The sequence below is a fragment of the Bison bison genome, unplaced genomic scaffold (assembly GCF_000754665.1).
Source record: "Bison bison bison isolate TAMUID 2011002044 unplaced genomic scaffold, Bison_UMD1.0 scf7180017864284, whole genome shotgun sequence".
Lineage (NCBI taxonomy): Eukaryota > Metazoa > Chordata > Mammalia > Artiodactyla > Bovidae > Bison > Bison bison.
This window is the reverse complement of record NW_011494856.1, coordinates 478,509-495,288: the sequence shown is the minus strand read 5'-3', so window position 1 is coordinate 495,288 and position 16,780 is coordinate 478,509. Positions and strand designations below refer to the sequence as shown.

The 16,780-nt window shown below is 36.0% G+C and overlaps 1 protein-coding gene across 4 annotated transcripts in view; it reads right to left on the bottom strand.

Moving 5' to 3' along the window:
• NUP98 (nucleoporin 98kDa) overlaps positions 1-16,780 on the bottom strand; it is an 87,398-nt gene that overhangs the window by 53,810 nt on the left and 16,808 nt on the right. For 2 of the 4 annotated variants that reach the window (XM_010849451.1, XM_010849452.1), the window contains exons 6-11: positions 16,209-16,316; positions 15,041-15,221; positions 13,570-13,730; positions 13,285-13,422; positions 11,594-11,732; positions 4,692-4,784 (exon numbers count right to left, since the gene is read on the bottom strand). In XM_010849451.1, the coding sequence (XP_010847753.1) occupies positions 4,692-4,784; positions 11,594-11,732; positions 13,285-13,422; positions 13,570-13,730; positions 15,041-15,221; positions 16,209-16,316 (820 nt within the window). The remainder of the gene's footprint in view (positions 1-4,691; positions 4,785-11,593; positions 11,733-13,284; positions 13,423-13,569; positions 13,731-15,040; positions 15,222-16,208; positions 16,317-16,780) is intronic. The other 2 variants (XM_010849454.1, XM_010849453.1) reach the window with 2 other exon arrangements.

Here is a 16,780-nt window from a genome sequence, read left to right as displayed (position 1 = left end):
ATCAGAATGTAATTATATATATCAGAATGTCAGAACATATTAGCTTTGGGTAGATATTTTGTATATCTTAGTCTAACAAACTTTACTAAATCCCACATAGCAGGAGAGTGGGTTTGATTCCTGGGTCGGGAAGATCCCCTGGAGAAGGTAATGGCAACCCACTCCACTATTCTTGCCTGGAGAATTCTATGGATAGAGGAGCCTGGTAGGCTACACTCCATGGGTCGCAAAGAGTCGGACACAACTGAACGACTAAAACACACACACCCCCTTAAACTTATCACTACTTCATGGAAAATATTAAACACTAAAACCCCTTAGTAATATTACTAAGCAATTACCAAGAAAATGGCATACTACTGATACCCCTGTGAAACAGTTACTATCCCTGTGAAACAAGAAACTGACCCACCATAATTTAATGAGTGTTCCTTAATCTGAGCACACTGGGAGAAAAAAAAAATTCATGTCAAAGAATACTATAACATTTTATACTGATTGGTCACTTAAATCTAAGTGTACAAAAAATTTATGTATTTGGACATTTAAGGTTTCTACAGCCTACTGGTCATGAAGTACCCAAAGGCCTAAGTTACATGAAAATGTACTTCTGTTGAGGCATGAGTTTGAATCTCTATCACTCAAAGCAAGAAGCTATATAAGAATACCCATTTAGCTAGCTGAGTTCAGTTGCTCAGTCATGTCCAACTCTTTGCAACCCCATGAACTGCAGCACGCCAGGCTTCCCTGTCCATCACCAGCTCCTGGTGTTTGCTCAAACTTATGCCCATAAAGTCTGTGATGCCATCCAACCATCTCATGCTCTGTCACCCCCTTCTCCTCCTGCCTCCAATCTGTCTCAGCATCAGGGTCTTTTCCAAGCAGTCAGTTCTTCGCATCAGGTGGCCAAAGTATTGGATTTTCAGCTTCGGCATCAGTCCTTCCAATGAATATTCAGGACTGATTTCCTTTAGGATGGGCTGATTGGATCTCCTTGCGGTCCAAGGGACTCTCAAGAGTCTTCTTCAATACCACAGTTCAAAAGCATCAATTCTTTGGTGCTCACCTTCCTTAACAGTCCAACTCTCACATCCATACATGACCACTGGAAAAACCACAGCTTTGACTAGACAGACCTTTTTCAGCAAAGTAGTATCTCTGTTTTTTAATACGCTGTCTAGGTTGGTCATAGCTTTTCTTCCAAGGAGCAAGCGTCTTTTAATTTCATGGCTGCAGTCACCATCTGCAGTGATCTTGGAGCCATCAAAAATAAAGTCTCTCGCTATTTCCATTGTTTCCCCATCTATTAGCCATGAAGTGATGGGACAGGATGCCACAATCTTAGTTTTTTAAATGTTGAGTTTTAAAGCAACTGTTTCACTCTCCTCTTTCATCAAGAGGCTCTTTAGTTCTTCTTCACTTTCTGCCATAAGGGTGGTGTCATCTGCATATCTGAGGTTATTGATATTTCTCCTGGTAAGCTTTGATTCCAGCTTGCACTTCATCCAGCCCAGCATTTCGCATGATGTACTCAGCATATAAGTTAAATAAGCAGGGTGACAATATACAACCTTGACGTACTCCTTTCCCAATTTGGAACCAGTCTGTTGTTCCATGTCCAGTTTTAACTGTTGTTTCCTGACCTGTATACAGGCTTCTCGGGAGGCAGGTAAGGTGGTCTGGTATTCCCATCTCTCTAAGAATTTTCCACAATTTATTGTGATCCACACAGTCAAAGGCTTAATGTTTCCTTCAAACAAGGGAAATGTTGGTAAAGAACATTTCCAACTGCTGATATGATAGCTGATAGCTCAGTTGTTAAAGAATCTGCCTGTAATGCAGGAGACCCCAGTTTGATTCCTGTGTCGGGAAGATCCACTGGAGAAGGGACAGGCTACCCACTCCAGTATTCTGGCCTGGAGAATTACATGGACTATATACAGTCCATGGGGTTGCAAAGAGTCAGACACAACTGAGTAACTTTCACTTTCCCTAAAACATAGTCCAAAGCTACAATGTTATTCTAATTGTGATATCATGCAATGCAGAATTCACTAATGAGGCTACGCATACCTAATAGTGTCTAGACACATTCCTCTCAAAGACAAAAGCCTGCTTTAGCAGATGTAACCATCAAAGAATTTCAATAGTGTGTACTCAGTGATCACAACTCTCGTTTCCCTACATCATCTATTGGTGCTATGATTAGGGGTGTAAAGTTCTTTATTGATTGTATTTGGTTTTTAGTTTCTATGGGCAAGGCATCAATTAGGACTATATAACAGCAATGAAAATAAGATTCACTGTCTGTGAGGCTCAACTGTTCAAGGAAAACCAAATATATTCAAACAAAGAAAAAGACTGAGACATTACATTACTGTGGAACAGAAGACAACAGCATCAAGAAAAGACTTATAGACCACTTTATAATCTTGTACTACAGAATACAGTACTGCAAATCATAGTCTGCAAGACCCAGAAACCAAAGTGGAGAGAATGACAACTTTTGCCCACATAAAAATAAAACTGGTACATTAAGATACCATAAACAAAATTAAACAATAAAGACAGAGTGGAAATATCTGGTAACAGACATTGGAGTAGCACCTTACCCAAGCTTAGGTTTACAGTTCATAAATTAAGAGTCAAAACTACCTTGAAAAAGCCCAAACCAAAGCTAACCTTTCCTCTGGGATTAGACAAGAACACTGATGTCAGAAGTTATATTCTGCTTAAGTTTAAGGAACACACTGTACAAAACCCCACAGATTTTCAGTTTTCATTTCTTGCAAAATATATGTTGTGGAATTTGAAGCTCAAAAGCTCAAAAAGTTTTCCATACAACCAAAAAGATTTAATATCCACAATATATAAAACATTATCAACAATAAACAAAGATCAAATATAAATAGAGAACTGAAAGATGCAAACAGCCAGTAAACATACACAAAGGTATCCCTCACTGGTAATCAGCACAGTGCAAATTAGAACCACCTTTCACTATTATTCACACAAAGATGAAGAAAACAAACAACATGGAAAGTGTATGAAAAAGGGAGCATTTTTATAAAATATGAGCAAAAATGCAAACTGGCATTCTTTGTGGAAGGCAAATTAAGATTAGCAAGACTGACCAAAATTCAAAAATGTGTGTATCTTCTGACAATTCCCAATTCAATCCTAGAGTAACACTTCCATACACAAAATTATATAACACAGATCTTCACTACCTCACTGCTAATAAAATCAAATAATTCAAATGACCATCAATAGGAGAAAAGTCAAACAAATTATGGCACATGTAACTACTCATGTGTTGTGTGTGTGTGTGTGTGTATATATATATGTATACAATGGAACACTTAATACTTATTTTTAAAGAAATGAGTTAGATCTACGTATACCAACCCAAAGAAAAAATATATGCCCAAAATGTCATGGGAAATGAAAAAAAAAAGAAACAAACAAAGAGTACAGAATAAGGAAGCTGCTTGCAGTTTGAAACATTTTGACCACAGCACATAATATGAAACACACTGAGACCCAACACACACACATATATAAAACTAAAAGTTAAATCAGTATTTAACCTTGCAATATATAATGATTTTTAAATTCTAGTTCATTTTAAAGAATGCTGGTTGCAATCAACTACATTAATATTATATCACCTGATATATCTCAGCCTTTGGTTTAAAAAACACTGGTATAGGACATGGCTTCCTTTCAAGAGTATCACAAAAATTCTCTATATCAAACACATACAGCATACAAACATACATGTGTGTATACACATATATGAAAAGTGTATATAAAGAAGTCTGACAATATACATGCCAAACTTTCAATAGCTGTTACTTCACTACTGAAAAGTGTAGGCTTTTCATGTTACTTCTGTTACTGACTTTTTAAGACCTTATATCTTTTATTTTAAAAAGAAAACAAAGGGAAACAGTTCAGAGAGTACAAAATGAGGTTCTATTAAAAAGGAGATGACAGATAACTGGACAATAGAAGCAGAGACCACAGAAATACATGATTTGCAACTAAGTGACTCACCTATGGTCAGATGAATTGGGGAAGTAGACAAAACTATATGCTTAAATTACCCTGTGAGCACTTACTCGTTTTATGACCATCACCCTCTCCAACTGTTTAAAACAGCTGGGCAGGTAGAAGGAACAACGTCTTCAAAAGCATTGAAAAACAATTATCAATGGCAGGAATGGAGACAAAGGCTTGACATTTTAGCTCTATAACACAGTGAGAAGAATGGAAAAGCATGCACAGACCTTGCAAAACCTCAATCTGTATGTTAATTATTTCAGCATGTGCTCTTACTGCTGCATTATTATTAGGGTAATAAAGCTTACTTAACTAACAGTTCAGGGTCTCAGGGACTTGTCATCATACTGACAGGTCTCACATTAAGTACTGAAAATCCCAGGGAGACCAGGACTATCAGAGAACATTTTGTAGAAAAGGAATGAATATTCAGCTTCTAAGATAAATGAGCCAGTGTTTTAAAGCCCGGTAAATAAAGCATATGGGAATGTTTTATAAATCCGTTTGTGAAAATGAAAATCTATAGGCCTCTTATTTTCATACATATGATGAAACGAAGGCTTAAGTTCCAGCAGGTGGAAAGCCAAGTTGTGTCACTTGCTGAGTCTCCTGGTACAATCCCTTACCTGTTCCAAATCCTGCGCCAAGCCCAGTCCCCAGAGTGCCAGGTCCTGGTTTACTTCCAAAAATACTATTCCCACTGGTATTTGTGCCGAATCCTAGGAGGACACAAGAGTGAGCAGACTGTACTTTAACACAATTCTCAATTTCCTGTACAAGGGAATTTAAAACAAAGCAGTCTGACCATAAGTTTTACATCCTTTCATTTTTTGGCATTTAGAAATCTTAAATGGCAGGCTAATTTAACTTAAAAAAATTTTTTGATAACCATAAACAGACCCCAGTCTTCCTATTTACTTAATTACATTTTAGACTTAATTCAGTATAGGATAATACCCAATATTAAAACAAAGTGATTGTGCTTGAGCTTGGGGAACATTCCCTTTGTAAGACTCAAAGCCTCCATTGTTCTTTTTAAATTTAGTTAATTTATTTGGCTGCCTCAGGTCTCAGTTGTAGCTTGGCATGTGGGATTCTTAGTTCCCTGACCACAGATCAAACCCACATCCCTGGACCACGAGAAAAGTCCTCTCAAAACCTCCATTCTATGCTTCATGCTTAATTAATAGAAGAAGAAAAATAATTCCCTCAAATTTTCACTGAAAAATAAGACAGTCAACCAAGACACTTCACTGAACCTAAAGATTCTCGCTAAGTGAAGATTACCTATAAAAATCTCTACAGCAGGCTCTGTTTTGAACAGATGGACCTTGTATGGATAGTAATGTGTGGCTGTAATCACACATTGAGAAGCTTTAATGGTGTCAAATTCAATCAGCTTATAGGAGCACGCAAGGACTCAGCTAGCTAACAGTTAAAAAGAGATAATGAATAGTATCTATGAATAACTTTGAGTTGAATTATTTCATTATCAGAGGTGATGGAGAGCTGAACCAAACCATCCTTTCACTGAGACCCCACTGTTTAAAGAAAATCCTGTGATTCCCTTCTAAAATCCACAGGTCTCCCCACAAAGACATGTACATATCACACCTCTGCTGCTATTATTTCTCTTTTGTTCACATATGTCCACAACTTCTGTGCTCCTTTTGGAGCTAAACATCAACAAAACAGCTAATGAACATACCATTAATTTCTTTTGATAAGAGGGAAAAACTAACCACTGGCCATCAAGATCTGTTTATGAAACATTTGAAGTCTTTTATAAAGGTATCATGGAGGTGAACAAGTTTAAAACACATTAGAATAAAGTGTTTTGGAATATATATCAGTGTCACCAACTAAGAATATTTTACTGTGTCATGCCAGTTTTGAATTTACATCTAAATTAAAAATGCAAAGAAAAAAAGTTTAAACTTTTTTTTAAAGTTTAATTTAATTTAAAACTTTAAAAGTTTTTAAAAAAACTTTTAATTTAAAAGTTTTTTAAAAACATATTTCTAATGTCATTTAAAAATCCAAGCAAGTAATCTGACATACTTCCAATATATTTAATTCATGCGTTCATTAAATCTTTTCAATTGTCTTAATAGCTATGCCACAAAAATGGAGTACTGCCTGCTCAAGCACAATCAATTTTCTTTAAAGAAAAACAAAACAAAAAAACCAGAATATGTACTGGAGATGTTCTTTGTTTTCCTGAGTTAAAATTTTACCAAAAAAGATCTTCCAGTCCTATAAACAGCAGAAAACAAGATACTTGTGAACTACCTCAAACCCACAGGAGGGAAATAAGTCCCAGCTTACACTGTTTATACCACACATTTCCACAGATTCTCACTGACAAAGGTTTATCAACTCAGTTATTTCAAAACAACTTTAAGTTAAAATTAAGAACAATTAATCAACAATCAGTTAATTTACAACAGAAGAGCCAAGAATACACAATGCAGAAAGGACAGTTTCTTCAACCAATGGCACTGGGAAAACTGGACAACCACACATAAGAGAATAAAACTGGACCATTATCTTACACCATAAACAAAATGGATTAAAGACCTGAACACAAGATCTAAAATCATAAAACTCCTAAAAGGAAGCATAGCGGGTAAATTCCTCTATATCTGCCTTGGTCATGATTTTTGGATCTGACACTAAAAGCAAAGGCAACAAAAGAAAAATAAATAAGCGGGACTATAACTAAAAAGCTTCTGCACAGCAAAGGAAACTACAACAAAATGAAAAGGCAATCTACTGAATGGGAGAAAATATTTGCACATCATATATATGATAAGTGGCTAAAATTCAAAACTACATAAAGAATTTACACAACTTAATGGCAAAAAATCCAATTAAAAAAATGCAATGAGGACAGGAACAGACATCTTTCTAAATACTACATACAGATGACCAACAGGTACATGAAAAGATGCTTAACATAGCTAATCACCAGTGAAATGCAAATCAAAGCCAATGACATCACCTCACCATTGTCAAAACGACTACTACCTAAAAAGACAACAAATAATAAGTGCTGGTGAGGAGAAGGAAATGGCAACCCACTCCAGTGTTCTTGCCTGGAGAATCCCAGGGACGGGGGAGCCTGGTGGGCTGCTGTCTATGGGGTCGCACAGAGTCAGACATGACTGAAGCGACTTAGCAGCAGCAGCAGTATTTAACTCTCAACCTCGTCACACTCTAATATACTGACTGAAAGTGGAAGTTCTCTGTGTTGGGATTACTCAAGGACCTTGTTCGTTCTTTGGTATTTTTTTATAGTTTTAAATATTTTTAATAACAACTGTATTGAGATGTAATTCACACACCAAAAAATTAATCCATTTAAAATGTACAGTTTAGTATATTTTTAGTTTTTAGTATATCCACAAAGATGTGCAAAATCACCATGATCGATTTTAGAACATTTTTGTTCTAAATTGGGGGTGGGGGGTGCTATCTGACCCAGTACAGTACTCATTAGCAGCTGCTCTTCATATCCCTTTAACACCCCCACTAACCCCAGGGCAAGCAGCAATCTATGTTGTGTCTCTATGGATTTGCCTATTCTGAACATTTTATATAAATGAAATCATACAATAAAAAAAAATAAGTGCTGGTGAGACTGTGGAGAAAAGGGGGACCCTTCCTACAATGTTGGTGGGAATGTATGGTGCAGCCATGATGGAAAACAGTATAGTATGGAAGGTTCTCAAAAAATTAAAAAATAGAACTACCATACAATTCAGCAATTCCACTCCTGGGTATATACCCAAAGAAAACGAAAACACTAATTTGAAAACAAATATGTACCTCAATATTCACAGCAGCATTATTTACTATAGCCAAGATATGGAAGCAACCTAAGTGCATATCAGTGGATGAATGGGTAAAGAAAACATGGTATATATGTGTAACAAAATATTGTTTAGCCACAAAATACAAAGAAAACTTTGCATCTGTGTAAAATGGGGAGACCTTATGGGCATAATGCTATGTGAATTAAGCAAGGCAAAGAAAATCAAATATAAATAAGTGACACAAGACAAAGACAAGTGTTCTCACTTATTTGTGGAATCTTAAAAAACAAAATCACCACCAACAAAAATAAGCTCACCAATACAGAGAACAGATCAGTGGTTGCCAGAGGCAGAGGGTGGGTGACAGGCAAAATTGGTGACGGAGAGTCAAAAGGGGCAAACTTAGAGCTATAAAATAACTCCTGGGATTTTAAGGCATAGCATGCTGACTATAGTTAAAAATACTGCACTGCATATCTGAAAATTGCTAACAGAGTAGGTATATATGGTTTTTCCAGTAGTCATGTATGGATGTGAGAGTTGGACTATAAACAAAGCTGAGCGCTGAAGAATTGATGCTTTTGAACTGTGGTGTTGGAGAAGACTCTTGAGAGTCCCTTGGACTACAGGGAGATTAAACCATCCTAAAGGAGCCCTGGATTTCCTAAAGGAAATCAGTCCTAAATATTCATTGAAAGGACTGATGCTGAAGCTGAAACTCCAATACTTTGGCCACCTGATGTGAAGAACTGACTCACTGGAAAAGACCCTGATGCTGGGAAAGATTGAGGGCAGGAGGAGAAGGGAATGACAGAGGATGAGATGGCTGGATGGCATCACCGACTCGATGCACATGAGTCTGAGTAAACTCTGGGAGTTGGTGATGGACAGGGAGGCCTGGCGCACTGCAGTTCATGGGGGTGCAAAGAGTCGGACACGACTGAGCGACTGAACTGAAGAGAGTAGGAGATCTTAGAATTTTCATCATGAGAAAAAATTTCTATTGATGACAGACGTTACTTAGACTTACTGTGGTAAACATTTCACAATATATACAAATATTTGACTATTACATTAAACATCTGAAATGTAATGTCTATGTATCAATTTTTTTAAAAGCTTAAAAAAAATCAGATGTTTATGTACAAATAACTCAAACCTTACCCATGTAGCATGAATAACCAATAATTTACTCAAAGCTCCAGGAGTTGATGGACAGGGAGGCCTGACATGCTGCGGTTCATGGGGTCGCAAAGAGTTGGACACAACTGAGCGACTGAACTGAATTGAACACTCAAAAGATCAATACTCAAAAGATCTTCAACCTAACTTGCTCACCAGTGCTAACATCCTGCCTGTAATTTCTCTCCTTAAACTATTCCTTTCATTCAGAAACTGACACTGTCATATACTCAGTCTTAAACTAGTCCTTGTTAGGAATAATTACTAAGAAAAGGAACAGATGACTCTAAAGAATGACTTAAGGGTGTGGCAACATCAATTGTAGCAAGTATTCCAACCTTTTAAACTCTGGATTTATCATTACCATAATGAAACACAATCCCATACTGGGTAACATGCAACGAACAATGATATAACAATGCAACAAATCTTTGTGCAACCTTATTCCAATTCCAGATTTGTTATATGACTTATTTCCAAATCAGAAGAATACCTCTGCCCATAACATCAAATTGACAGCTTCCCAAGACAAGAGGAATACAAAGAAAGTCTCACTTAGATCTGGATCCCTCTACGGTGGTAATGGAATGATTAAGTTCACCCAAGAGTAAAACAAAACCTGTCACCCTGCAATCTGTATTTCTTGGGAGTCTTTCCTCTCAGGGCTAATTCATTAATAAACTCTTAGTGGGTACCTACTCTATGCCAGGCACTAGGTCAGCATTAAGGATTAAAAAAAAAAAAGACAATTCAGCACATAAGTTAGTGAGGCACATCAAATAAAGATGAGAGTTTTCATTTCCAAATCAAGTAGTCTACACAAATACCTTGTCAGATAGAAAATATATTTAATTCAGAACATCAAGTGTGCTACCAAAAAAACATTCATTTTCAAAGGGAGCAAAATTACCTCTTAAGGGGGAGAAAAAATCATAGATAAAATAGTTCATGCAGTTGGGGTGGGAAGGAGGTTCAAGAGGGAGGGCTACAACTGATTCAAGTTGTTGTATGGCAGAAACCAACATAATATTGTAAAGCAATTATCATCAATTAAAAATGGTTTATGGTCTTCCAAAGAGCCACAGTACATAAACAAATAACACAGAATATACGAGGTATTAAAATTTCATGAGGTGAGCATGAAAAAGGTCTACAAAGGATCCCTGGGGAAAAAGGTCTACCAAGGATCCCTGGGGAAAAGGGAGTGACAGTGATTTAAAAAGGCTGAAAAACACTGATTTAACCCTTAAGTTATCTTTCTCATCTTATTTCATAGATAAAAAACAAATACACAACTGATATCCATGCTAACCAAGTCCACTGTCTCAAGACCATTCTTTCATAGAGTACAGACAAAAAGGTAGAATGTCTATACGTAGAATGATAAGCATTACTAGGAGTGAATGAACAACTTCACTCTTCACACTTCACTTTATAACAATGAAAGGGGTTATAAAAATCAAATCAAATATTAATACATTAATTTAAGAACTGGTACCTGACAAAGATTTATCTATCCCCTTCACATAGCTCCTTTCTATGAAAACATATACCATTCCAATAGATAGTTAATGCAGCCTCTTTTTCCAATACAAGATCATTTAAAAAACTCACTGAAAAAATTTAACTGCTGACTTAAGGCAAATAACGATATGTTTGTACTCATCTCCCACTAGATATCCAGAGCCTAATGTTATGTCTGGTACATGAAATACTTTAAAGAAGTATTTCAATCACTATTTCCTTTGGTAATGAAATGAACTTTCCGTGACTGATTTAACTCAAAATATGGTGAAACTGTTTGAAAACTTACTTAGATAGTTACAGTTAAAATAATAAAGTTTCTATTAAACAAATTAAAAAATTTCCAGCATATCTCTGAAGAGCAGTTTAAAGTTTGTTTTTCTGTCATTCAATCTTACCTGCTATTGTCCAATTTTTTTTCCCATATGTATTCAAAATAAAACATTTTTGCCAACTATAGGAAAATTACTGAACAATCCCTCAAATCAGAAAGGCTTCAACTTTCAATAAGAATCCTCAAATCTCAAAAAAACAACAAAACACAAAACAACAAAAAGTTTAAAAAGGATCATCAAATCTCATCTGTTCACTACCTTCCTGTGTGAAAGAACTTGGTCTAAAACAATGTGTTATCTCAACCAAATGTGTTTCACTTTTTGTTTCTCAATTATTGATGAGGTAATCCAACGAAAATGTTTTCTTATTTTGAAAATAATCTACCTCCATCAGAGAACCAACATTCTGCAAGATACCTCTACTGCATCCATTAAATATTCCATTTTATCCAAAGCAGGGAGTCAAAGAATATAAGTTAAGGCAATTTATATCTCTTCCAGGCATCTTAACCCAAGTCCTTGAGTTTAAGCTTTTCCCTCTGGTAATCTCCTATCAAGTCAGAGCTTACCTGCAAATTTTAAAATATTCCCAATAATATGAATCAGGAGAATGATGTGTGGTATAGTCAGTGTAACTTTAAGAGAGTCAAACCTGCTTTTTGTATGTACCAAAATTGGAAGTGTTTGTATTGGTTCCTAAAGTCAGGGTTGGTTTGTTACCAAAGAGCCCGCCACTGGTTGTACCAAATGAAGGAGCACTGGTCGTGCTGGTTCCAAACGTAGGAAGCTTGTTATTTCCAAACAGGGTCTAAAAAGAACACAACACAGGAAAATTTTAAGTAGTATGTAATACGTACTCTAAACAGTAAATAGATAATCAGGTATACTGGACTGGGTCTGTGGTAAGGGAGAGAAGATGTCATAATTTTTATGAAAAAGGTATGAAGAAGGATGAATAATGGCTCTCAGAAAAATATCTAATCTGAGCAAGATTAACAAACAGAACGCTCCTAGCCTGAGAAGTTAACGATAACACCTCACCAAACGTAGTATTTCAGTGAGACAAAGAAAAAAAAAAAGTAACAAGGCAATCAAATTATTTTTTACCTGGTAACAAAAATGTTATCATGTACTGAATATGCCAGCAGAAAGTTACAGTAAAAAATTTAAACAAGCTAAAACATGGATGAACCTTGAAAACATTATGCTAAGTAAAAGAAATCAGTCACCAAAGATGTGATTCCATTTACAGGAAATACACAGAATAGGTAAATACACACACAGCTGATCTGAACTGACTGGGACGAGAAATGACTATTAATGGGGATGACATTTCTTTTTAGGGTGACAAATATGTTCTAAAATTGATTATGGTGATAGTTGCACAATCTGTGAATAAGCTAGAAACCAAAGAATTTTAAACTTCAAAAGGGTGAATTGTACGGCAAGTGGATTACACCCCAATAAAGTTGTTAAAAAAAATAAGAACTTTCTGAAGCATTTTTAAAAGATAATTTTCTCAATTTCTCACCTTAAATAAGATATAACAGATTTCAATCTCCATGAAAACCACCACATGATTTGGTGTTTTTTTTTTTTTTTTTAAACTAGAGTCCAAAGCTTGTTGTAATGGACACATAATATAGACACCTAGTTTCTTTAAAAGGTATTTACTATTGTTTTTTAAGTCAAGTGTACTCCTAAATAGTAATGTCTTCCTTAAATGATGTAAAAAGAAAAAAAAATTCAGTTAAGCCTCCAGCAGCATGAAAACTTTAAGAATAAAATTTTAGTAACTTGATCAACACCAAAAATATATAATTAACAAACATGATACCAACTTATCACCCAAAACAGAAGGTAGAAACAGGATTTTTTTCTTTTAGAAACAGGAATTTAAAATTATCTGATTTTAAGGGCAAAAGCCTCTCAACTTAGACTCCACAATTTAATCAATGGGAGTGGTTAGTTCAGAAGAAACAAAGAAGTTTCAGTAAGAACCTAGTTTCTGAAAATAAACCAATTATAAAGTTACCTATTTTTGGGTACTAAATAGCTTTCGGTTATTATCAGTATCAAGTCATACAATATTACTCCCCCAAAATACTCGAAAGACAGATTTTGCTTTTCTTAAATTCAGCATTCTTTTTTTTTTTTGGTGGGGTTTTTTTTTTGTTTTTTGGCTGTGCCATGTGGCTTATGGGATTTTAGTTCTACAACAAGGGACTGCCTCCCCAGGCAGTGAAACCAAGTCTTAACCACTGGAGCACCAGGAAATTCCCAAAAGACAAATTTTTCTTAGAAATTCCTTTAGCAGCTTTATATACATCTTCAGATTACAGCGAACTGTAAAAACCTACCGAACCAACAGCACCAAATCCAGTACTGGTCTGCCCAAAGAGACTAGCTCCTGTTCCAAATGCTGTCCCAGTGCTGGTGTTTGTAGCTGTCCCAAAAAGACCTCCTGGCTGTGAGGCTTGAGTTACTCCAAACAGACCCTGAAAAAGGTGATCTAGATTACAAGATATCCTAAAATAGTCAGTTGTCTTTAGAATATTAATAATAGTTGCCATTTTTCCAAGTTTATATGACAGATATATAGAAGCCTCATTACTTAGCTCTACAAACAAGACCTGTTTCCTTACCATGGTGTTGGTGCTTGGCTGTCCTAGTGTGCTGGTATTACCAAAGGAAAAACCAGTGGTCTGGGTGGTTGTGGGCTGGGCAAATGGTTTGCTGAAGAGACTGGTAGTTTGATTCTGCTGGCCAAAGAGACCACCAGGATTTGTTCCAAATCCAGTTGTACCTTTCAAGAAAAAATAAATGGGAAGGTTGGGGGGCTGGGCAGAATGCCAAGCCTCACAGTATCTAGTTTCTGCAATAGTTTGCTATTGATTACATACCTAAATTACCCTAAATTCATTTACTACTCAAACTGGATAACCACTTCATTTTTCATCCTCCTTCACCTAATTCCAGATTTGGTTCAGACTAATTCCTACAATAATACTCTGATCTTAAGAACCCAGTCTGGGCTAAGTAATCTTCCTTTGTGAGCTGACAGCTTTTTGTCTCTTTTACAAAGACAACACACTTATCTTCGGGTACTTTAACCTTGTTGGAGTAAGTTTTTCTTCAAAACAGGGGCTGTCTCTTTATAGCAATGTATCCAACATAGGATACAACACAATAGTAGCACTTAATGAATATGTGGCTAATTTAAATCAAAGAACACCAAAACTGAAAAGAATACAAATGCCACTTAAATATGTATTCATTTGTATATGTATCTCTATAGAAGAATATCTGCTTGTTTTTACAGAAGCAAACTGGTGACTAGAGGTAAAAAAAGGATGTTTGGTGATGTATTTTTTGAATTTTATATCATATATATGTATTACTTTCACAAAAGTAATACTTTTATAAAGTAATTTAGTAACGATCCTAGACTTCCCTCTTTCATATCCCACATCAAATCAATCCATAAATAAATCTCCTCAGCTCTACATTCAAACTTGTTTCAGAATCTGGCATTTTTACCAATCACCACAGCACCCTTCTCTTCAAGTCACCATCACCTTTCATGTGGATAGGGCAACAGCTTTTCTAACTGACTTGTTTCCACCCTTGCCCCCATTCAACATGCTTAATACAGCAGTTTCAGAATGATCCTTTATTCATAATCTTGTGCTTTACCTGAACCCTCTAATGGCTTCCAGACTCAGTAATTCAAATCTTGACAATGGCCTACAAAGCCCTATGAAGTTCCTTACATCCTCCAGTACCTCCCCTTGTTCTCTCCTGTTTGGCAAAATGATTTTTAGACTTCTAGTTTCCTCTGGCTGGAATTCCCCCAGAACTCTGTATAGCTTTATCTTTCATCTTCTTCAGACAGGTCACTGATCAAACTTCACCTATCAGTGAAGCCCGTCTTAACCATATACACTTAATACTATTATTTCTCCCCACCCACACAGACATATCAGATATTTCCTATTCTTCAGGACCCCTGAATCATTTTTCTCCATAGCACTTAGACACAAAAATGACAATTATGTATTACTTTTAGTGGTTCATCTCTCCTCAAAAGGGCCCAATATGATGTCAAGTGCTTACTAGTTCCAAAGGCTGTTTTGTTCTGACCATATGCAAAGCCTGAATTCGTTGTGGAAGAGCTGAAGAGTCCTGTTGCACTGGAGGTGGCTGGAGAAGACCCAAACAAGCCAGTCGTGGTACCTGCTCCCACCTGATTCTGTGGGCCTTTCCGGTTGGCCTGATAATCCTCTAAACGAAGCTCCTAGAGTAAGGGAAAACATTTTCCAAATCTATTCACAGTCAAAAAAATTATTTAGGAGACTAAAGATTCGAATTTAGTATTCAGTTTCTATGTTCAAATAGGAACCATGATTTAAAAAACAGAAAACTATGGAATAGTTAACTTATTATAATTATAGAAAAATATTTTCAGTAGCATATAATGGACATTAAAATCCACACCATAATTACCATGAAAACTACAGGCCAAACAACCAACCACATCTTAATTTAAACTTTCTTTTATAGACAATAATACTTTCATTTAGACAATAATCCTATCTACTTACAGCCCAAATATGAAGATTAGCTGATTAAAAGATGGAGGATACTGAGAAATTCAGAAAACTTAGGAAAAGTAGCAACAAAGTTTAAGAGTTCTGTCTCACAAGTAAGTGTGTTTCTGTATACTCCAAAGAAGCAAGCACAATTTGGGATGCAGAAGACAATCAGAGATGACAGTTAAAATGTACAACAAACAATTACACAGCCATAATGAACAGCCTCATGCAAAATGGATAAACTTCACAATCTTGACAGACACACTTAAGAGCACACAAGATTTATATAAAGTTCAAAAATGGGCAAAACATGGGCAGTCAGGATAGTGGTAACCTCTGGGAGGGGAGGACTGTGACTTCTGGCAGGGCCAAAGGGGACATTAGGGATGCTGGTAATGATTTGTGTCTTGATTTGGAGCCTGATTACATGGACGTATTCACTCAGTAAAACGTACTATGCTAAAGAATGCTATCAATCAGAGTAGACTATTAGTAAACTATACTGGTACATACAAGCTGAATATCATCCTTGTCTAAAATAACCGATAAATAATATATTAATTTAAAAAAAAACTGGTTGATGTTAGTTTTTTACATAAATCCTAAAACATAATCAGAAACATTTAAAAAAGCTGCTCCCTAATAGAATCAAAAGGTTAGGGTGATACTCTGTAATGCATTTTACTGACCTCTAGTGACTTGCTTTCATATTCTTTCATAGCAGTAATACACTGGTGCTTGGTACTGATGTTAGTGCTAACTCCAGCTTTAACCATAGTATCAGTACCAGTTGGAGGCTGCAAAGGAAGATAAAAGTAAATCTGTAAGTCTAAAGCAAATGTTTAAGTTCAAGCTTTATAACCCTACTCTCCCAGACACAATTCTTCAACTACTGAACTCTATAACCAGTCCCCTACGTCTTTTACTGAACAAGACAGTTTTAACAGCGCTTGATTAAATACTCTGCATTTCTAATCTCACCTTTTATTAAGGTTATTGCATAAGTCAATCTCAGTAACTGCTATCCAAAATTCAGAGGAAAAAAACAACAAAAAAAACCCCAGAGATTAATCCCATAACCAAGCCATCCACTTATCTACTAAAATATACTTAATAATATATGCATATGGAAAGCTTTATCCAATTTACCCAATATATACGTTTAACCTCTATTTCTGAGTTCTAATTCCTATTCTGCTCTGAAGTGTCTGCTTTATGACTATCGTTGGATTTAAGAAATATGGAAGCCTGGTTTTTCCTC